General features: G+C 44.1%; 1 protein-coding gene across 1 annotated transcript; it reads left to right on the top strand.

The window, feature by feature from the left end:
* Positions 1–241: 241 nt before the first annotated feature.
* On the top strand, positions 242–24320 carry lrrc74b (leucine rich repeat containing 74B). Its single transcript, XM_021606593.2, has 11 exons — positions 242–557; positions 903–1101; positions 4961–5103; positions 5820–5952; positions 6599–6805; positions 20739–20848; positions 21248–21363; positions 21658–21736; positions 21978–22073; positions 22209–22325; positions 22522–24320. The coding sequence occupies exons 1-10, from the start codon at positions 396–398 to the stop codon at positions 22323–22325; spliced, it is 1362 nt and encodes a 453-aa protein (XP_021462268.2). The 5' UTR covers positions 242–395; the 3' UTR covers positions 22522–24320.
* Positions 24321–24404: the final 84 nt, after the last annotated feature.

The following is a 24404-nucleotide window of genomic DNA, read 5'->3' as shown; positions in this document are numbered from 1 at the left end:
GTAGGGACTCTGGTACAATACAGGCACCGAGATGCAAAGTGTAGGCAGTGGCACTCAGCTAGAGATACAATTCAGCACCATGGTAACCTAACAACAAAGTAAATTAGTCCAACATTAAATCAGCCCCTGTGTCCTCAGCCTCCTGTGGATTGGTGGGTGTGAGCCAGAGTGAAAAGCCCACAACTTCCTAATTAGCTGAATAGCTTGCCAGTCAATAGTTTTTACTAGGTTGACCCTCCTACTGAGCCAAGGTATGTTGCGGCAGCAGCCAAAAAGTTTACTGCACTGATTTCTAACACACTTAGATTTACATCAGCACATTCAAACTAGCAAAACTACCTGTGAAAGCTTACAAGCAACAACATATATTGGGTGGAAGACATTGTGTTGGAACCATGGTCGTTGGGAAGAAGTTGGCCAAAGAGTCCCTGCTGCCGTCTGTGCTGGAGGATGATGACGCGGAGACGGAGAGCGAGAGAGCGCAGCTGGGTGGGATAGGGAGCCGACCACCCAGCAGACCCAGGAAAGCTTTCAGTAGGGGAAGTGTTGACAGACAGGTAAATGAGCAGGTGGATCTGACTTGAGAGATTAATAGATGGAGGATATAGATTTGGTAGTGTGTCACTGGAAAATGTTTTTTCGTCACTTGTCTTTTACGTTTGTCAATATCCACTTTGAGGGACACAGTCCTACTGGTTTGCTTGATTCGCCTCTGGTTAAAAGGCATGAATAAATACCTGCGTACTACAGCTCTCGAGAGTTTGAGTTATGCCGCCCTGTACTTACAGTACATCTCTAATACAGGGATGTCTCCACTATTATTCTAAAACCAGCTGCTACAGTATGATCAAAGTGTCTTTTCTTTGAGCCTCAGCCACATTCTCTCCCACTCCCTGCTGCAGACAGTGACCCGGTCAGGGTCCGGCCGCCACTCTAGCCCTGAGGGGGAGGTGTCAGTCAGGGGTGAGAGAAAGGAGGATGAGGGGGAGGAGGAGGAAGAAGAGGGCAGTGGCGTTGGCGATGGAGACTCACAGGAGAGGGGGAAGGAATGTGTCATCACAGCTTCAGATGAGGACTATGACACAGACTTGGAGCTGGGAGGTAGGTAGCACATCATAGCGCTGCGAGTTCTTAATAAAAGAGAGAGTGAGAGAAAGGTAGGTGAATCACAAGTTCTGATAAAGGGTGTACGAGAGCTAAGGGGCAGAGCGTGCGTGTGGTTTGCCACTCTCATTTCTGAGAAATGGCTAACTGATGAGTCGTGTTTGACATGAACCTTTTCATCTCTGATAGATCATCACACTTTCACATGCTCTTTCTGTTTGTATCCCTCTCTCTCTCTCTCTCTCTCTCTCTCACTTTCTGGAAAGACATCGTTTATAATTTCATATTCCCTCTCACTCTTTCATAGAAAATAAACCTAATCTTATTTCTGAAGCCCCACTGTGATCATTTGATCATATTTAGATCATGCATTGAACATGAGCAACTGTCCCAATAAGTCTCTCTCTCTCTTTCCATCTCTCACTTCCCCTCCCCCTCTTCGCTTTTCCTACTGATCAGTTGAAGGGATGGCAGAAACAAACACCTACACACACTCCTGCTCAAACATATATTCCTGTTCTGCATCTTAATGACTTCATCTAGGCTTTGTAGTAAGGCCTCTTTCACCATAAGTGAAGGCCATCTGGTACATGAATGAGCTAGAACCCACTACCCAGTCCCCAGACGTGGTAAAATCAACCACAAGGGACTTTAACGACCAAAGTCACATTGACAGCTTAGAATGTCTCAGAGGGATATGCAGAGATGCCAAGTCCTTTAACTCAATGTTTTGATAGTGAGCGGCTCTGGAGAAACGTATTGCTGGTTTAGATCTGGGTTCAGATACTATTTGAAATCTTTCAAATATTTTGAGCATTTGCTTTAGTTTGTCTGAAGTGCTCAGTGGATGGAGATTGCTGTGTTGGGACTATTCTATTGGTTCCATTTTCAAGATGGCGCCGTACTGTATGGCTGCCGTCTTGTGAGCTCTGACCCAACTATTTTGCCGTTTATCTTTATTTATTTTGCACAGAATGCATTCGTTATTATTTATTATGCTCGAAAATAACTTTTGAACATCATGTTACTAACCTCAATTCTGGCTTCAACGTCCACTTCAACTCATCTGCCCTGGGCTCTTTGTGTAATTCAAGAGGAAACGTCAGCAAAAAAGAGACAGGAGAGGGAGAACCCTGGGGAGATTAAGGTGAAGGGAAAACCGCCCTCCATTCTATTGGCCAATTTCCAGTTTCTTGATAATAAGATGGATGACCTCCGATCGCAGATTTGCTTTCAACGGGACTCTCTGCCATTCTGAAGCATGGCTTTCGGACAAGATACCCCCCAAGGCAATACAGTTTGATGGATTCTCCATTCACCGAGCAGAGGATATTGGATTCAGGGAAATCGAGAGGGGAGGGGTATGCCGCTTCATCAACAGCAAATGTTGTGCTGACTCTTGCGTCTCTAAGTCTTGACCCATTGTTAACCCGTCTTGGAATACCCTTCTACCTCCTGAGAGAGGTTCCAGCTGTTATCGTGACTGCTGTAAATATTCCACCTCAGGACAAGAAAAACAACAAGCTAATACTTAATGAACTGTACGAGGCTATAAACAAGCAGAAAACATTGCCTCTAGAGGCTGCTTTCCTTGTTGGCGGTGAATTGAATTCTGCGTCATTAAGACACAATGCCCAACTTCCATCAACACATCTCCTTCGCCACTAGAGGTGATAATGTCCTAGACCGCTGTTACTCTACCCACAAACAAGCGTACAAGGCCCTCCCTCATCACCCCTTTGGCAAAGCAGATCATGACTCTATACTCCTGCTTCCTGTTTACAAGCAGCAGCTCAAACAGGAAGCACCCGTGATGCACTCTGTTGAGAAATGGCCCTCTAAATCGGATGCTACGCTACAAGACTGCTTTGCTAGCGCTGACTGGAATATGTTCCAGGACTCCGCCAATAGCATCAACTAGCTAACCACCGCCGTCACCAGCTTCATTAGGAAATGCATCGCTGACTTCCCCACAGTGAAGTTTCACCGCTTCCCCATTCAAAATCCCTGGATTAACACCGAGGTTGGTGCTAAACTGAAGGACAGGGCTACGGCTGAGGATACGAACAAGTACAAGATGTCCCGCTGCAACCTTCGCAGAGCCATCAAACAAGCAAGAGGACAATATAGGAACAAGGTAGAATCCTATTGCACAGGCTCAAACGCCCGCAGGTGGCAGTCCAGGTCAACGCTCGTAAGGCGGTGGTGCTGGACGGTATCACAGGGAACGTTCACAGAGCATGCGCAGAACAGCTGGTAGGCATATTCACGATCATTTTCAACCTCTCCTTGTCCCAGTCTGTGATCCCCATCTCAAGCTGACCACCATCATTCCTGTTCCCAGGAACTCTAAGGCTACCTGCTACAATGACAACCACCCTGTAGCACTCACATCTGTAATCATGAAGTGCTTTGAAAGGTTGGTTATGGCACACATCAACTTCATCATCTTAGACACCCTAGACCCACTCCAATTTGCATACCGCGCCAACAGATCCATAGACGAAGCAATCTCAATTGTACTCCACACTTCCCTAGCCCACCTAGATAAGAGGAATACCTATGTGAGAATGCTGTTAATTGATTAGAGCATAGTCCCTTCCAAACTCGTCAACAGGCTTGGGACCCCGGGACTGACCACCTCCCTCTGCAACTGGATCCTGGACTTCCTGATGGGCCAACACCAGGCAACATCAGTTCTGCCATATTGAACCTCAACACGGGGGCCCCGCAGTGGTGTGTGCTTAGTCTCCTCCTGTACTCTCTGTTCACCGACGCCTGCATGGCCACGCATGACTCCAACATCATCATCAAGTTTGCTGATGACACAATCACCGGCGACGATGAGACAGCCTACAGGGAGGAGGTCAGTGACCTGGCAGAGTGGTGCCAGGAAATAGTCGCCCCCGCAATGTCAGTAAGATCAAGGAGCTGATTGTGGACTACAGGAAATGTGGGGAGGGGGAGGGCTGCAATGGAGCGGGTCGAGAGCTTCAAGTTCCTCTGTGTCCAAATCACTAAGGACATAAAATGGTCCACACTCAAGCAAATCCTCAAAAAGTTATACAGCTGCACCATTGAGAGCATCTTGACTGGCTGCATCAATGCTTGGTATGGCAACTGCATCCCCCTTGATTGCATGGTGCTACAGATGGTGGTGTGGACAGCCCAGTACATCACTCTCCTGTGGTCGAGCTCCCTGCCGTCAAGGACCATATGAGTCAGTGTGAAAGGAAGGCCCGGGAATTTGTTGAAGACTCCAGCCACCCAAGCCATGGACTGTTGTCACTGCTTCCGCACAGCAAGCGATACCAGTGCAACAACTCTGACACCAACAGGCTCCTTAACAGCTTCTATCCCCAAACCATAAGACTGCTAAATAGCAAACAAAATGGCTACACGGACTGTCTGCACTGACCCTTCTATTTCATTTTGTATTTTTGCACTGACTATATGCACACTCGCATACTCACTCTACACACTCACTCATTCACACTGACACTCCAATACACACACACACACACACTTAATTTGCTCACACACATAACACGCACACACATTCCTACTGAATCTAGACACACACACACTCACATAGAAACATCATATACGCTGCTGCTACTCTGTTTATCATATATCCTGATGCCTAGCCACCTTACCTCTAAACATATCTTCCCCTACCACTCCAGTATCCCTTCACATTATAAATATGGTATTGGCACTGACCCTGTAGCATACTTACCTTCTTCTACTTCCTGTGTGTTTATATTCTACTTAAAACTTGAGACATTGTGTCAGGCAAGTTCATTCAAGCCCAGCTAAAGTATATATGTATTGTGTCTGCTTGGTTCTGTTGCAGATGTGAAGGAGGCGTATGACCCGACGGGCCAGACTCGATACAAGGAGGCGTGTAGAATGTTCAACGTAGTCCCTGTATCCTATTTCCTGAAACACATGGGCAATACTGAGCTAACCATGATGCACCATGGCCTCGGGCCTCAGGTAAGACTGACCAGGCCAGTGCCCTGTTTAATAATGCAAAACGTTTCCCTTCCACGGTCTCTCCCTCATTCAGTTACTCTTTACTTAACTCTGTATCATTGAGGCTAATGCTACCTTGCATCTGCAAAAGCTGTGCACTTAAAACAGCACTGGAAAAACCACAGTAGCCAGCCATATGCTTGTTATCTAAATGCTAAGTAGATAGTTGTATGTTCTGCATACTATTTAACACCAAATGTACTGATACGTCTGACTGACTGGAGCCTGAAGCTAAGATAAAAGGTATCTTTCATATCATCTGCACAGCCATGTACTCTCTCTTTAGCCAGGCAAAACTATCATTTCTTAGACTGTCTCATTCCCTGAACCCACGCCTCCCTCCATGTGATCTCTGTCTGCTTCATTAGTCTAAACCACGGAGCATCTATTTTATTATTAAACTGTGCAACAAAAGCCTAGCGGATATGAGAGGTCCTTCAATAAAGAACAAGGTCATTCTGGCACCCATTAGATGGGTGAGGTGTTTTCATAATAGGTACCTGGTAAAAGAGGCAAAAACCCACACATACAGGCACACACCTGCTCTCGAGAGCACATCCTATTTCCATTTTTAAAAAAGAGGGGGAAAAAACAACAGGAGACGAAAGAGAGAGAAAAAGAGAAAAGAGAGAGAGAGAAACAAACAAAATAGTCTTTGTGTGAAATGTGTTCTGTAGGGCACCAAAGCACTGGCGGTTTCCTTGGTAACCAACACTTCCCTCCTGAAGCTGAACCTCAGGGATAATTGCATGGAAGGGACTGGCGGGGCTGCCATGGCCGAGATGTTAAAGGAGAACTGTTACATCACAGGTGGGCACTCCACCAACCTCCAATCCGAGGCCCAGGGGACTCAGGAAGGCGGCGGTGCCACCCACACCCATCCGCGCGCCGACCTCACTCACTGCCATCCTTGTCGTGCCTCGACACCTAGGGACCTATTTAACATTCAGTCAGTATCTAGCTAGCAGCAAGCTCCGTACACAGTTCATGATCCAAGGGAGAAATTGTTTCACCGCTGAGTGTGTCATTAAATCCACAACCACAATTCCAATGGTTCTAATTCAGAACTAATAAATGTAATTCACAATGCCTTAATGACACTGCTATTAGAATAATAGGTTAACTGCTGCCAACGAAAGTGGAATGTGATGCTTTAAGGTGATGTATCTCACCTGAACAAAAGATGGCAGATGACTCATTCGATTACATTAGATTTTATACATTGTAGCTTTGATGAGAGAACAAAGTGGTTTCAACAAATACAAATCAATTGAATAATCTTTATAATGTGGCAGGCAGACAACATTACAACAGGATGAATACATTAATGGCAACCTATACCATATAAGAGGATAGGACAGATACTCACAAACAACAACTAACAGCTCAACCTTCTGCTCTACTCTAACCCTGTATGACCTCAGACCTCTCTGTGACATGTGTGTCTCCTTCTCAGAGGTGGACCTGGGGGAGAACAGGCTGGGGGATTGTGGTGCCCAGACCCTGTCCAGTATGCTGCAGGAGAACACCACACTGGTCTCACTCAGCATGTCTGGGAACGAGCTGGCTGACCGGGCCGCACAACACCTGGCCCAGACCCTGACCTCCAACACCAAGCTGGAGACCCTAGACCTCAGTCACAACACCATAGGAGATGCAGCAGGTAGGGTTTGGGCACTGTGTGTGTATGTGTGTGTATGTATGTGTGTGTGTGTGTGTGTGTGTGTGTGTGTGTGTGTGTGTGTGTGTGTGTGTGTGTGTGTGTGTGTGTGTGTGTGTGTGTGTGTGTGTGTGTGTGTGTGTGTGTGTGTGTGTGTGTGTGTGTGTGTGTGTGTGTGTGAGAGAGACCTTAGCCACAACATGATGGGAGACACAGCAGGTACAGTAGGGTTGTAGTAGTGTGTCTATCTAACCCAAACCCTGGACTTACATACATACAGTACATTAGGGGTTGGATACCCTGGGCATGAAGGGGATGAAGAGGTGACAGAGAGGGAAAGAGTTTGGGTAGGGTACCCACCTCAGCCACAACACCATGGGAGGTACAGCATTTAATAGTTGTGTGTCTTGTATTGTGTGAGGTGGTAATTGGAGAGGAATTGTGCATTTAAGCAATATGGTACGAGCGGGTGTGGTATATTGGCCATATACCACAAACCCCCGAGGTGCCTTATTGCTATTATAAACTGGTTACCAACGTAATTAGAGCAGTAAAAGTAAATGTTTTGTCATACCTGTGATACACGGTCTGATATGCAATGGTTGTCAGCCAATCAGTATTCAGGGCTCGAACCACCCAGTTTATGATTAGAATTAGAGCAGTAGTGGTCTGAGATCAGAGCTTTGAGGAACACTCAACAGATGTTGTAAAAAGCATACCCAGCCGTAACCTTCAAGACATCTTAAGACATAAAGTTGGGCTGTTTTGAGACACTTTGAAAGAGCATAACAAATTCCAATATAGGCCCTAAACAACATGACGTCTTCCTATTCTTGGATGAGGATTTTTTTTTCCATTCAAGAAGTTCATTTCATTGAGGGTCTCAGAGAAATTACAGTTATTTTTCTAAAGAATACTGGATAACAACCTCCACTCTACAGTCACCTCTGGTGTAGTTCACAGCACTTGCATGTTAGATAAACAAATTCATGTAACAAAAGTGAATCACTTCAATTTCAAGCTCTAAATTCCCTTATCAATCGCTCAAATGTATCAGTTTATCGCTATCCAGTGGGGCGTAGAAAACAACGGAAATCTGTTCCAGACAACTGAAAAGACTGCAGCCAGTGAGTTTATGAAACACACAGACACACACCGGTGGTGACATATTGATGCAGAGCGGCTAGACACAGACCACATATTTTGTAGCAGATTGTGGCATTCAAAGGTCAAGAAATCTCCTTCATTATGAGCCCACTCAATTAGGATGTGATTGTGGATGAGATTTGTAACAAAAACCTTTACCTGACGCAGAGTAAATGACAAACCAGACCGTGGGGCTTCAGGCAAGGCCTGAGAAATTGAATATATACACATTTTTACAGTTCAAAAAAATTCTAAAAATATACTTCAAATACGAGATGTATTTTTCTAGTATATGTGAAATATACTATAAATATAATATCATTGCACTTCCATACACTTATTAAAAGTGTACTTTATATTCATATTTTTTTTCAGTCTTTTTGTTATGGTGCATGAATGAGGACCCAAAAGCGAACTAACGTAAACAGGGCTTCTTTAATAACAAAACATACGTAGGCTCAGATGGACCGGCAGATTCCGACAGGACAGGACAAGGTTGCAGCAAACATGACGATAGTCTGGTTCAGGCATGAATAACACAAACAAGAATCCGACAAAGACAGAAACAAAAACAGAGAGAGATATAGAGGACTAATCAGAGGGAAAAAGGGAACAGGTGGGAAAAGGGGTGACGAGGTAGTTAGGAGGAGACAAGGAACAGCTGGGGGAAAGAGGGGGAGAAAAGGTAACCTAATAACGACCAGCAGAGGGAGACAGGGTGAAGGGAAAGGACAGAAACAAGACACAACATGACAATACATGACAGTACCCCCCCACTCACCGAGCGCCTCCTGGCGCACTCGAGGAGGAAACCTGGCGGCAACGGAGGAAATCATCGATCAGCGCACGGTCCAGCACGTCCCGAGAGGGAACCCAACTCCTCTCCTCAGGACCGTACCCCTCCCAATCTACTAGGTACTGATGACCACGGCCCCGAGGACGCATGTCCAAAATCCTACGGACCCTGTAGATGGGTGCGCCCTCGACAAGGATGGGGGGGGGGGGGGAGACGAGCGGGGGCGCGAAGAACGGGCTTGACACAGGAGACATGGAAGACCGGGTGGACGCGACGAAGATATCGCGGAAGAAGAAGTCGAACTGCGACAGGATTAATGATCTGAGCAATACGGAACGGACCAATGAACCGCGGGGTCAACTTGCGAGAAGCGGTCTTAAGGGGAAGGTTCTGAGTGCAGAGCCAAACTCTCTGACCGCGACAATATCTAGGACTCTTAGTTCTGCGCTTATTAGCAGCCCTCACAGTCTGCGCCCTATAACGGCAAAGTGCAGACCTGACCCTCTTCCAGGTGCGCTCGCAACGTTGGACAAAAGCCTGAGCGGAGGGGACGCTGGACTCGGCGAACTGAGATGAGAACAGCGGAGGCTGGTACCCGAGGCTACTCTGAAAAGGAGATAGCCCGGTCGCAGACGAAGGAAGCGAGTTGTGGGCGTATTCTGCCCAGGGGAGCTGTTCTGACCAAGACGCAGGGTTGCGAAAAGAAAGACTGCGTAAGATGCGACCAATAGTCTGATTGGCCCGTTCTGCTTGACCGTTAGACTGGGGGTGAAAGCCGGAAGAGAGACTGACGGAAGCCCCAATCAAACGGCAAAACTCCCTCCAAAATTGAGACGTGAATTGCGGACCTCTGTCCGAAACGACGTCTGACGGAAGGCCATGAATTCTGAAAACATTCTCGATGATGATTTGTGCCGTCTCTTTAGCAGAAGGAAGCTTAGCAAGGGGAATAAAATGAGCCGCCTTAGAGAACCTGTCGACAACCGTAAGAATAACAGTCTTCCCCGCTGACGAAGGCAGTCCGGTGACAAAATCTAAGGCGATGTGAGACCACGGTCGAGAGGGAATGGGAAGCGGCCTGAGACGGCCGGCAGGAGGGGAGTTACCGGACTTAGTCTGCGCGCAGACCGAACAAGCAGCCACGAAGCGACGCGTGTCATGCTCCCGGGTGGGCCACCAAAAACGCTGGCGAATGGAAGCAAGCGTACCCCGAACGCCAGGATGGCCGGCTAACTTGGCAGAGTGAGCCCACTGAAGAACGGCCAGACGAGTAGGAACGGGAACGAAAAGAAGGTTCCTAGGACAAGCGCGCGGCGACGGAGTTTGAGTGAGTGCTTGCTTTACCTGCCTCTCAATTCCCCAGACAGTCAACCCGACAACACGCCCCTCAGGGAGAATCCCCTCGGGGTCAGTGGAGGCTACTGAAGAACTGAAGAGACGAGATAAAGCATCAGGCTTGGTGTTCTTAGAGCCCGGACGATAAGAAATCACGAACTCGAAACGAGCGAAAAACAGCGCCCAGCGCGCCTGACGCGCATTAAGTCGTTTGGCAGAACGGATGTACTCAAGGTTCCTATGGTCAGTCCAAACGACAAAAGGAACGGTCGCCCCCTCCAACCACTGTCGCCATTCGCCTAGGGCTAAGCGGATGGCGAGCAGTTCGCGGTTTCCCACATCATAGTTACGTTCCGACGGCGACAGGCGATGAGAAAAATACGCGCAAGGGTGGACCTTGTCGTCAGAGAGGGAGCGCTGAGAAAGAATGGCTCCCACGCCCACCTCTGACGCGTCAACCTCGACAACGAACTGTCTAGTGACGTCAGGTGTAACAAGGATAGGTGCGGATGTAAAACGATTCTTGAGGAGATCAAAAGCTCCCTGGGCGGAAACGGACCACTTAAAGCACGTCTTGACAGAAGTTATGGCTGTGAGAGGAGCTGCCACCTGACCGAAATTACGGATGAAACGACGATAGAAGTTCGCGAAGCCGAGAAAGCGCTGCAGCTCGACGCGTGACTTAGGGACGGGCCAATCAATGACAGCTTGGACCTTAGCGGGATCCATCTTAATGCCTTCAGCGGAAATAACAGAACCGAGAAATGTGACGGAGGAGGCATGAAAAGAGCACTTCTCAGCCTTCACAAAAAGACAATTCTCTAAAAGGCGCTGGAGGACACGTCGAACGTGCTGAACATGAATCTGGAGTGACGGTGAAAAAATCAGGATATCGTCAAGGTAAACGAAAACAAAGATGTTCAGCATGTCTCTCAGGACATCATTGACTAATGCCTGAAAGACAGCTGGAGCGTTAGCGAGGCCGAAAGGAAGAACCCGGTATTCAAAGTGCCCTAACGGAGTGTTAAACGCCGTCTTCCACTCGTCCCCCTCCCTGATGCGCACGAGATGGTAAGCGTTACGAAGGTCCAACTTAGTGAAAAACCTGGCTCCCTGCAGGATCTCGAAGGCTGAAGACATAAGAGGAAGCGGATAACGATTCTTCACTGTTATGTCATTCAGCCCTCGATAATCTATGCAGGGGCGCAGGGACCCGTCCTTCTTCTTAACAAAAAAAAACCCCGCTCCGGCGGGAGAGGAGGAGGGGACTATGGTACCGGCGGCAAGAGCTACAGACAAATAATCTTCGAGAGCCTTACGTTCGGGAGCCGACAGAGAGTATAGTCTACCCCGGGGGGGAGTGGTTCCCGGAAGGAGATCAATACTACAATCATACGACCGGTGTGGAGGAAGAGAGGTGGCCCTGGACCGACTGAACACCGTGCGCAGATCGTGATATTCCTCCGGCACCCCTGTCAAATCACCAGGCTCCTCCTGTGAAGAAGAGACAGAGGAAACAGGAGGGATAGCAGACATTAAACATTTCACATGACAAGAGACGTTCCAGGAGAGGATAGAATTACTAGACCAATTAATGGAAGGATTATGACAAACTAGCCAGGGATGGCCCAAAACAACAGGTGTAAAAAGTGAACGAAAAATTAAAAAAGAAATGGTTTCGCTATGATTACCAGAAACAGTGAGGGTTAAAGGTAGCGTCTCACGCTGAATCCTGGGGAGAGGACTACCATCCAGGGCGAACAAGGCCGTGGACTCCCTTAACTGTCTGAGAGGAATGTCATGTTCCCGAGCCCAGGTCTCGTCCATAAAACAGCCCTCCGCCCCAGAGTCTATTAAGGCACTGCAGGAAGCTGACGAACCGGTCCAGCGTAGATGGACCGACAAGGTAGTGCAAGATCTTGAAGGAGAGACAGGAGTAGTAGCGCTCACCAGTAGCCCTCCGCTTACTGATGAGCTCTGGCTTTTACTGGACATGAAGTGACAAAATGACCAGCAGAACCGCAATAGAGACAGAGGCGGTTGGTGATTCTCCGTTCCCTCTCCTTAGTCGAGATGCGGATACCTCCCAGCTGCATAGGCTCAGCACCCGAGCCGGCAGAGGAAGATGGTAGTGATGCGGGGAGGGGGGTAACGGAGAACGCGAGCTCCTTTCCACGAGCTCGGTGACGAAGATCAACCCGTCGCTCAATGCGAATAGCGAGTTCAATCAAGGAATCCACGCTGGAAGGAACCTCCCGGGAGAGAATCTCATCCTTTACCTCTGCGCGGAGACCCTCCAGAAAACGAGCGAGCAAAGCCGGCTCGTTCCAGCCACTGGAGGCAGCAAGAGTGCGAAACTCAATAGAGTAGTCTGTTATGGATCGATTACCTTGACATAGGGAAGACAGGACCCTGGAAGCCTCCTCCCCAAAAACAGATCGATCAAAAACCTGTATCATCTCCTCCTTAAAGTCCTGATACTGGTTAGTACACTCAGCCCTTGCCTCCCAGATTGCCGTGCCCCACTCACGAGCCCGTCCAGTAAGGAGAGATATGACGTAGGCGACACGAGCAGTGCTCCTGGAGTAAGTGTTGGGCTGGAGAGAAAACACAATATCACACTGGGTGAGGAACGAGCGGCATTCAGTGGGCTCCCCAGAGTAACACGGCGGGTTATTGATTCTGGGCTCCGGAGATTCGAAAGCCCTGGAAGTGGCCGGTGGATCGAGGCGGAGATGGTGAACCTGTTCTGTGAGGTTGGAGACTTGGGTGGCCAGGGTCTCAACGGCATGTCGAGCAGCAGACAATTCCTGCTCGTGTCTGCCTAGCATCGCTCCCTGGATCTCGACGGCTGAGTGGAGAGGATCCGAAGTCGCTGGGTCCATTCTTGGTCGGATTCTTCTGTTATGGTGCATGAATGAGGACCCAAAAGCGAACTAACGTAAACAGGGCTTCTTTAATAACAAAACATACGTAGGCTCAGATGGACCGGCAGATTCCGACAGGACAGGACAAGGTTGCAGCAAACATGACGATAGTCTGGTTCAGGCATGAATAACACAAACAAGAATCCGACAAAGACAGAAACAAAAACAGAGAGAGATATAGAGGACTAATCAGAGGGAAAAAGGGAACAGGTGGGAAAAGGGGTGACGAGGTAGTTAGGAGGAGACAAGGAACAGCTGGGGGAAAGAGGGGGAGAAAAGGTAACCTAATAACGACCAGCAGAGGGAGACAGGGTGAAGGGAAAGGACAGAAACAAGACACAACATGACAATACATGACACTTTTAGTACACTAGAAATATACAGTAAACTTAAACACACTCATTAAAACTGTACTTAAATTTCAAACACTAATTGTAATTTATTATATTAATTGAAAATACACACTGTTTTTAAGTTGAAGCATTTTTTTTTTATGTAACTCTGTGAGTGATCAAGTACACCAAGTAGGCAGTGCCTTGCAAAAGCATTCATACCCCTTGGATTCCTTCACATTTTACTGCATTACAAAGTGGCATTAAAATTGATTTAACTGTCATTTTTTGTCAACAACGAACTCAATATACTCTGCAATGTCAAAGTCAAAGTATAAGATTAATAAAAATTAAATAACTAAAATATAGTCATTGCGTAAGTATTCAGCTCCTTTGTTTAGGCAAGCCTAAATTACTGCAGGAGTCAAATTTGGCTTAACAAATCACAGAATATGTTACATGGACTCTGTGTGAAATAATAGGGATTGACATGTTCCCCATACATACAACATCTGTAAGGTCCCTCAGTCGTATATTGAGTTTCAAGCACATGTTCAACTACAAAGACCAGGGAGCCTTTCGAAAGCTTCATAAAAAGGGCAGTCAGTGATTGGTAGATCGGTAACAATATCAAATCAGACATTGAATATCTCTTTAATAAGGTCAAGTTAATAATTATGCTGTGGATTATGTATTAAACGACCCAGACACATCAAAGACAAGGCAAGTAGGACCTTCTGAAATGAGCTGCAGCACAGGAATGAAACTGCTCAGGGATGTTACCATGAGGCCATTGGTGATTGTAAAACAGTTACAGAGTTCAGTGGCTGTAATGGGAGAAAACTGAGGATGAATCAACAACATTGTAGTGACTCCACAATGAATAACTTAAATGACAGAGTGAAAAGAAGAAGAATAAATATACAGAATAAAAATATTCCAAAACATACATCTTGTATGTAACAAGGCACTGAAGTAATATTGAAAAAGCCTAAATGCAAAGCCCTATGTTTGGGGCAAATCCAATAACACATCACTGAGTAACTGCCGCCTTATTTTAAAGCATGGTGGCGGCTGCATCATGGTATGGGTATGCTTGACATAAAGAAACGGAAGAAAAGAAACGGGTTGAGCTAAGAGCAGGAGAAATCCTAGAGGAAAACCTGATTCAGTCTGCTTTACAACAGACACTGGGAGAGGAAGTCACCTTTCAGTAGGTCAATAACTCAGAACACAATCTACACTCACCAAGAAGACAGTGAATGTTCCTGAGTAGCCAACTTACAGTTTTGACTTAAATCTGATTGAACATCTATTGCAAGACTAGAAAATTGCTGTGTAGCCATGAGCACCAACATCTTACAGAGATTGAAGATTTATGAAAATAATAAAGGGCACAATCCAGGTGTATAAAGCTCGTAAAGACTTACTCAAGGAGACTCACTGCTGTAATCACTGCCAAAGGTGTTTCTAACATGTATTGACTCCGGGGGTTGAATATTTGTGCAATGACTATATTTTAGTTATTTATTTTCAATAAATTTGTACATTTTTTTTTTTGGAGAAATCTTCCACTTTGAGATTAAAGTATTTTGTGTTGACCAAAGAAAATACAATTAAATTCATTTTAAGTGATTTTATTTCTATCAATCTTTACAATTTTTGGGGGAGAAATCTTCCACTTTGAGATTAGAGTATTTTGTGTAGATTGTTGAAGGAAAAAAATTACAATTAAATCCATTTTAATCCCACTTTGTAACAATAAAATGTGAAGAAATCCAAGGTGTATGAATGGTTTTGGAAGGCACTGTAGTTTCAGTGCCGATAATGAGTTTTGAAGTACTTTCTGAATTCCTGTTCAGAAGAGTGCAGAGAAAGTTTATTCCACATAAGCCAACATGCACAGCTGAGGAACATGTTTCTTGAGAGTATACTTTTTTATATCTCAAGAAAATATACTAATGAAAACACACTCCCCTCAATGATACATGTGCACAATAATTTGCATGTTACCCAGCATCCTTTTCTGCCGCTGATGTTTTGATTTATTACATGATCTTGTTCCTCATATTTAGCTTATTTAAATGTCTTGATGTTCAATTTCAAACTTAATAATGTTGTACTTCTAATTACACCTTATAAATTACATCTTTTATTAAAATGTAAATGTATTACCATAATATGAACAACTAAAGAGTGAAATCCCAATGATGCACTTTGTGATTTACACTACTGATGGGAAGTCTGGCTCTTTTCAGTGAGCTGGTGCAGTTTGCTCGGCTCAGCTTACCAAAAAGAGCTAAGAGCTATATATTTTTTTCTCCCTATTGTCTTCTTGAAACAATATGTTTTGTATATTTTTGAAGTTGAACTGTTTGAAAAGTGATTGGTGTTAAAACAATTCTAATTCAATTATTAAATGAAACCATACACTACCTTACCCACAATGTATTTAAAAATGCATTGGTTTGTTATGAAAAATTATGCTATTAAACATTTGCATTTAATGTATATATTTTTAATGTATATAAACAAAGTGCATATAAATTTAACCATTCAAAACGAATACAATCTGAACAACATAATAATGGAATATTGCACCATATCAAAAAAAATAATAATAATGTGCAAAACTGCAGCAACCCACTTAAAACATTAAACTAGTCCCTCTTATCTCTCTTCTTTAGTGCCATGTTATAACCAGCAGTACACAGCAATGCTGACCATATTTTGCTTTTATGAGAGATTTGCATTCAGAAATGCAAGCTGCCTCACTTGAGGGGCTGATGCGGTTTCTTCTCTTAGTAATTATTTGTCCCATTTTTGAGAAGACCCTCTCAGAGGGAATGGATGTGGCCACCATGCAGAGTCTCCCTGTCATGACTTTAGTAAGCCGTGGGTAGACAGAGGCCTTGTACTTCCACCAGCTCAGAGGATCTGCAGAGGGGCTCCTCCAAATAGGATCGGACCTCCATTATGGCATCTGCTGAGGGATTCCTCCGTGCTGAATCCCCAGTTGCTCTCTCGTCAAACAGCATCCAAACAGCAGACGTTTGTGGCACTAGTGCTGGTGCTTCTGCTCCATCTGATCCCTCTTCTTCCTGTTGCCCTGGTGCCTGAGCCAACTGACTGCTGGCGCTGTCCCTCCCTGCTGCTGAGGTTATTCTTTGAAGAGCCTCATCAATCGCTCTGGCATCACTGAAGGCTAACTTCTTAAACCTGGGGTCAAGTGCAGAGGTTTCTGATAGCATGTGATTATATTCCATTCTGTGGAACTTTCTGTCCGCTGATGAACATAGGGTGTCCATCAACTCTGTCGCATGTCCTGTGGTTACATTTGCTTCTCTCTAGCGGCTGGCTGTGATTCGCTGCAGACCCTTACACAGGAGTATCATTTTTGAGGCTGTCACATAGCTGAAAAGAGAGAACAGTAACTTATTAGTTCAGGATCATGTTTGGTCTACTGATACTACATTCTCATATACTGCTCATATACATACAGTGCCTTGCGAAAGTATTCGGCCCCCTTGAACTTTGCAACCTTTTGCCACATTTCAGGCTTCAAACATAAAGATATAAAACTGTATTTTTTTGTGAAGAATCAACAACAAGTGGGACACAATCATGAAGTGGAACGACATTTATTGGATATTTCAAACTTTTTTAACAAATCAAAAACTGAAAAGTTGGGCGTGCAAAATTATTCAGCCCCCTTAAGTTAATACTTTGTAGCGCCACCTTTTGCTGCGATTACAGCTGTAAGTCGCTTGGGGTATGTCTCTATCAGTTTTGCACATCGAGAGACTGAAATTTTTTCCCATTCCTCCTTGCAAAACAGCTCGAGCTCAGTGAGGTTGGATGGAGAGCATTTGTGAACAGCAGTTTTCAGTTCTTTCCACAGATTCTCGATTGGATTAAGGTCTGGACTTTGACTTGGCCATTCTAACAGGATATGTTTATTTTTGAACCATTCCATTGTAGATTTTGCTTTATGTTTTGGATCATTGTCTTGTTGGAAGACACATCTCCGTCCCAGTCTCAGGTCTTTTGCAGACTCCATCAGGTTTTCTTCCAGAATGGTCCTGTATTTGGCTCCATCCATCTTCCCATCAATTTTAACCATCTTCCCTGTCCCTGCTGAAGAAAAGCAGGCCCAAACCATGATGCTGCCACCACCATGTTTGACAGTGGGGATGGTGTGTTCAGGGTGATGAGCTGTGTTGCTTTTACGCCAAACATAACGTTTTGCATTGTTGCCAAAAAGTTCAATTTTGGTTTCATCTGACCAGAGCACCTTCTTCCACATGTTTGGTGTGTCTCCCAGGTGGCTTGTGGCAAACTTTAAACAACACTTTTTATGGATATCTTTAAGAAATGGCTTTCTTCTTGCCACTCTTCCATAAAGGCCAGATTTGTGCAATATACGACTGATTGTTGTCCTATGGACAGAGTCTCCCACCTCAGCTGTAGATCTCTGCAGTTCATCCAGAGTGATCATGGGCCTCTTGGCTGCATCTCTGATCAGTCTTCTCCTTGTATGAGCTGAAAGTTTAGAGGGACGGCCAGGTCTTGGTAGATTTGCAGTGGTCTGATACTCCTTCCATTTCAATATTATCGCGTGCACAGTGCTCCTTGGGATGTTTAAAGCTTGGGAAATATTTTTGTATCCAAATCCGGCTTTAAACTTCTTCACAACAGTATCTCGGACCTGCCTGGTGTGTTCCTTGTTCTTCATGATGCTCTCTGCGCTTTTAACGAACCTCTGAGACTATCACAGTGCAGGTGCATTTATACGGAGACTTGATAACACACAGGTGGATTGTATTTATCATCATTAGTCATTTAGGTCAACATTGGATCATTCAGAGATCCTCACTGAACTTCTGGAGAGAGTTTGCTGCACTGAAAGTAAAGGGGCTGAATAATTTTGCACGCCCAATTTCTCCGTTTTTGAGTTGTTAAAAAAGTTTGAAATATCCAATAAATGTCGTTCCACTTCATGATTGTGTCCCACTTGTTGTTGATTCTTCACAAAAAAATACAGTTTTATATCTTTATGTTTGAAGCCTGAAATGTGGCAAAAGGTCGCAAAGTTCAAGGGGGGCGAATACTTTCGCAAGGCACTGTATATAATACTGGATTAAATAATGATGTAGTAATAACTGCTTACTGTACCTCTCTCCACTGATCTCCACAGTGACCTGCTCAAAGGGTTCCAGCTCAGCTATCCCCATCCGGCGTTGTGTAGACTTTAGTTTTTCAGCACCTACTGTGCTCCTGTGGAAGTATTCCACAGCTGCTTTCCCTTTGTCCACAGTGGGCTTCATCACCTACAGACCATCTCTTACAATCAGGTTGATTGTGTTGGCAAGAGATGGATGATGGGTCCATTTGAACATTTTCATGGCTTTGGTTATGTTAGTTGCATTGTCGCTAATACAACAGACCACTTTTCCATCTACTTGCCATTCTCTGGCCACTCTCAACAGTTCCTCTGCCAAGTTCTCTGAGGTGTCTGTCGCTGAACACAAAGCAGTCCAGAAGACAGCTAGACATCGAAAAATCTTCAATGAAGTGACATGTTTGTAAACAACATGTAAGAACTGGTTACCCTTGATGTCAGGCAAACTGCAGTAGCTTTTTAGACTCTTTCCCGCACTGAAGCCTGTGTGCTCTCTTACAGTTGTGGAATAAGTGATTTTGAAAGGGTTTCCTGCTTAGAATTGTGTACATTGGATTTCTTAAACCTATAATTTCTTAAACCTCTGTCCTCCACGATCGAAAATGATTGGAAATCGGTGGCAATCATTTTAGCCAATGTAATATCAATTTGGCCTTGTTTTGCTACAGACAGACTTTGGCATAAACCGGTCCATAGAAGACTGTGTTGCTGTGGGTTGCAGAGTAGGCCTACTTGACTGAGTGGATACATCTCCACGTGTGGAGGTGCTGGCTCCACCACTATCACTAGGAGGCCCACTAGTTTCTCGAAGCTCCGCTACAACTAGCTTCAAAGTTGGGTGCACAGTTCGCCGGTGTAGGCTGTGCGTAGAACCGGCTTTATATGAGATTTTGTTCTACACCGTGCTCTAACATTGTCTACATTATTAAAATCCATCCAAATGCTACTGTGCTTCCTACTAATTTTCCAGCTGTTGTTTTCACAGCTGTCCTTCCTCTCTCTCCTCGGCTGGTAAGTGTGTGACTATGAGTGAATTGGCTCAGTCATCCCTCCATCTTTGGTTCATTGGTTGACACTGTGTGTCTGATTGACAGGAACAACAGGTGAGGCTGTTAGTCTGAGCAGACAGTCAGAACGAATGCGTGCGCTTGAGCATTTAGGCCTATATTATTTTATTTATTTTTTCATTCTTTAAATTAGTTCATTCTATTCATTTAAATCTTTTGATTATTCATATCTTAATATTTGTATATTTTTATAAAAAGATTTGGCTCTTCTGATATGTGAGCCGGCTCCCAATGTTCACCTACAAGAGCCGGCTCTTAGAGCCGACACGTTCGCGAACGACCCATCCCTAATTTGTAGCTATGGCCACAACTGCTTCAATCAAGGTGACCTTTACGTGACTACTTACAATAGCTGATGTGGTTAATAAGTGGAAGTGTAGTTGCAAAAGAATACTTGAAATACATTATAAATATACTTTTTATGTAAAGAAATTACAGGAATTCTAATTCAAATACCATTTTAGTATAATTCGAATTCTTGAGAAATATACATAAAATGTTTTTTCCACATGGGAAGTGTCTTCCACGTGTGGGAGGAGGGGGTAGTGTGTGTGTTCGTATTATCTTCACTGTCTCTTCTAAAAGGATCCGTGTGTATTAGTTTTGAATCATACACTCATATCAGACACTTAGTACTCTTCCCATCACTGATTTAATAAATTATATATCCTTTTCTCATACGTTGTGATCGTTGTCATAGGAACACCAGTCTTGAATATTGACCCATGATGATTAACAGTGTCATTGAAGATACACTGACATTTTATTCATTTTTCTTGACTGTTATTGCCTTTCCACAGAGAAAAATTTGGTAAATAGAGAGCCATCACTGTCTATAACAGTGAATACTATGTGTTGAAAGGAGACATGATCATTGTGATAGAAATGCATTACTCCTCAACGAGGATAATCCACTCTCTAGGGGTGCATCTCCGTTTCAAGTGGCATTCCTCTCCTTCTCTCCTTTCCTTCATATACACTGACAGAAAAGAAAGGTGGACAGGTGAAAGCAAATTCCTGGTAGTGGTAGGGATCCACCATATTGCTTCCAGGTGACAAGAAGAGGAGACAAGGGGGACACATAAAACTGAGGAGGCCATTGAGGAGGCCACTTAAGACTATTGAGACACAGCTTATTTTTCTCTCATCAGGTCAGGTCCTGGGACATGCTATCGCTGAGAACACAGGGCTGAGATCATTGAGTCTGGCCTGGAACTGTATACGTGGGAAAGGAGCGGTGGCTTTGGCTAAAGGCCTTGGGGTAAATCATATAACCTAGCGTACATGTTATGAAATCTAGGTCTAGTACATAGATAGGTATCTGTTGATTTCAGACGGCTTTGCAGTAACATGCCTAGTCCTCACTTTGTGAATGCCTGAGGCTAACACAAGACGTAATAACCTTTATAATAGATAATTTCAACCCATTTATACAGTATGATATTTGATAAAACTTTGCTTTTCATCTAATCTCTTGTGGACAGACGTACAAGCTCTGGCACTAGATTTTGGTTCTGGGTTGCCGAGATAACATCTACAGTATCTGATCTTGTTCAAATGATTTCATGAAACTCTAAATGAGCTCAGTTAAAATCAGATATTCTGTTCCGGAGTACTGTGAAATAGTTTGTAATAATACCATTCACTTGTCATGTCCTAGGCCAACATATTCCTCAGAACACTGGATCTGTCTTACAACGGCCTGGGTAAGGATGGAGCCGTAGCTTTAGGAGAGGCTCTCAAAGACAACAACACTCTAGAGGACCTCAATATAAGGTACAAAGGTTTTTGCCTGTATTTGCTTGTTATGCTTATACACTTTTCTCAAGTAACATTGAAAGTTATTAAACAGATGGTCCTAATATAGGCAGTACGGTATGGCGTAAAGCTTTTTATTTTGACGGATGACTACTTACTACTGTTGAAATTTGTTTGCAAAACTTTCTACAAGATAACTGCTATCATATCAAAATGTGAAGACGTCCTTTGAAAGGCAACAGTTTTATATTGCTTGCCCCCCCCCCCCCCCCCCCCAACACTTATTGTTTTGTTTTTTTATATCTCCCACAGTAACAATCGAATACCCCCTGAAGGTGCGATCCGCTTCACCATGGGCCTCAAAGTAAACAAGACAATAAAAAAACTCAATGTAAGTCAGAAAAAAAGAGATTGGCTGTAGTATGGAAAGCATTGGGGGATATGCGTGAGGGAGAAATTGGTAAAAGTGGGATAAAATGGCTCATCGCTATATTTTTCAAGATAAACACCCAAGAAGCAGCCCCAAAAACAAGGTCGTAGAAAGACAAAAAATGATATTTGATACTATGTCTATTAATATCTGCCAGCGTTATCTTTGGTGATTCTATGTTAATTGACCTGCCTTTGGTCAGATGGGGAGGAATCCTATACAGACTGCCGGGTGTTACGGAGTCCTGAAAGCAATCCAGGGAAACGCAGAATCAGCAATGGAGTGCCTGGACTTTTCTGTAGGTCATGGATTTTCACTTGTGTTATTGTCACTTGGATGAATGACCCTTTCACAACACACCACCTACCTATTGATGCAAAGCCACTCACCTGATGATGTGTGTCTCTGTGTCTCTGTATACTATAACCTCTAGGACATAACAGTGAATCAGGACTTTGAGGATTTGTACGTTGCCTTAAAAGACATATTCCCAAACATCAGAGTCAAACATGGAGGAAGAATCAACACATTCAGAAAACCAAAGGCCTAAGTGAGAGGTTTTCCATTTGATTACTTTGCATTACCAAGCAACTACCCAAAGTCTATATTGTTTTTGCAAAGCAAAGCAGTGAAACATTACAATGGTTTGTTCTATTAGAGATAATCACCAACCATGAAGGGAGTCTGAATGAAACAAGTTAGTTGTTAGACTAATATAGTTTTGTTTTTATTTTTTATTTCCTTAGTGGCCTGGTTTGAACCATCAAGAGGAAATACTTTCTTCAAGACAGCAAAGCATCTGGAATATCAGATGTTTATGAATTCTAGGTGAATTGAATGCACAATGCATTGACAACCTTTCTCACCTACAGCACCAAGACAACTTGTCAATTGTATTGAAGAACTACAGTACTTGTACTTTTACATCTTAGCTTGTGGAAATGGGTATTGCATTTTTGGAAACATCATGATCTGTATAAATGATATATTGCTTTCACATCCTATCTGTACTGTGTACATTTCTATATGGTCTGTGTTGGAAAATGTGTACAGATAATAGGGCCTACCCATCAGACCATCACACTCATATTTTCAACCTGGACTCAGGGGTAGACGTTATATAGTAAACAAAATCCTGGGCACTCCAATTAGGGTGTGAATGTTATTTGCAATTAGATAGAGAAAATCGGACCTCTCTGAGATGAAAATGGATGGCCATCCCCTCAGCGAAGTTTATTTGACCTAAACCCTCCCTAGACGTTTGAAAAATAACAAGTGACCCCCCCCTCCCCCTATACTCAAAAGAATAATGAAAACCTAAAGTGGATAGCAAAGAACATCCTTACCTCACTTCTTGGACAGACCAGAGCCTTATGCCATTTTAGAAACTGTTCTTAGTCCTGTAAGCATTACATGGCAACACATGGCTTGGGGTCCAGAAGATTGTGGGTTCACAGACCACTATGGACCACAGTAGGGGTGGGAAAAGTTTTGAATTGATCTATCATTGTATTTCCAGGTCTGAGAGAAAAAAAAGCCTTTTGTAAAAATGTCATGCAATTCTGCATAATTTTACATACTGTATTTACAAAATATTTTTTAATACCACACAAATTACTGAAATTACAGGCTAAGAATGGACAGAGAGATAGGCCTATCTATGTGTTCATCTTATCATATTCCTCCAATGCCAAATCAGTGTGTCTTATTTGCAACGAAACTCTCCCTGTTTGCAAATAATGAAATCAGAAATGTCGTAAGGAATCTGAGCATGGTAGTTTCAAAAGTTAGGTCTACCTTTCCACCCCAGACAGTAGGCCTACCTTTCCACCCCAGACAGTAGGCCTACCTTTCCACCCCAGACAGTAGGCCTGCCTTTCCACCCCAGACAGTAGGCCGACCGACACAGACAAATGTAAGTTTTAACTGCTGGCTACTCTTCTTCCTTGGCTTAACCCAACAGAGGTAACAAGTGTTTTCTAAAAGCTGTCTGAGGTTAAACATCTTCTATTGTACAGAATGTAAATAGCTTAATCAATTGATAGTGACAGAATTAGATTACTTCCCAAGCAACCATGTTCTGTCTCCTCGGCTATAAAAGATTGTAGCTCAGTCTCTGAATGTCAAAGAAATTAAACAATGATATCCCCCATATGCATTCATGTCTTTCCAGTGTATTTTACAGCTTGTTTCTAACATAAAGCATTGCGGACCAAAGTGCTGTTATTGATCACTTTATAACATTTTTGCAAAATCTTAAACTAACAATGTGCCTGTGCTTTTTGCATTTTCTTTAATAAAAGGTAGGCCTATGGCATACCCTCTCATACCCCGTCAATTTGAGTCCTGGTTTTAACTTAACAGCCCGTCACTGACATGGAATTTAGGCTATTTGAAGAGTGCATGGAGGGTGGAGGAATTGGCCAACAAATCTACGTATGTCAAAAAGAAAGGAAGACCAAGGCTCTCTCTTCATACAGTTAATTAAAATGTATTTGTATGGCATGTTCAATGGAAACAAAGATTAAAAACTCAGATGCATTTTGGCTGCATGGCCTTTGTCAATGTCCTCTTTTGAACAGCTTTTTCCAATCAACCCTGATTTGAAGACGGAGTGATTACAGAATTC

The sequence above is a fragment of the Oncorhynchus mykiss genome, chromosome 6 (assembly GCF_013265735.2).
Source record: "Oncorhynchus mykiss isolate Arlee chromosome 6, USDA_OmykA_1.1, whole genome shotgun sequence".
Lineage (NCBI taxonomy): Eukaryota > Metazoa > Chordata > Actinopteri > Salmoniformes > Salmonidae > Oncorhynchus > Oncorhynchus mykiss.
Note: the sequence above shows the minus strand (reverse complement) of the source record. Positions and strands in the feature narration are given on the sequence as shown.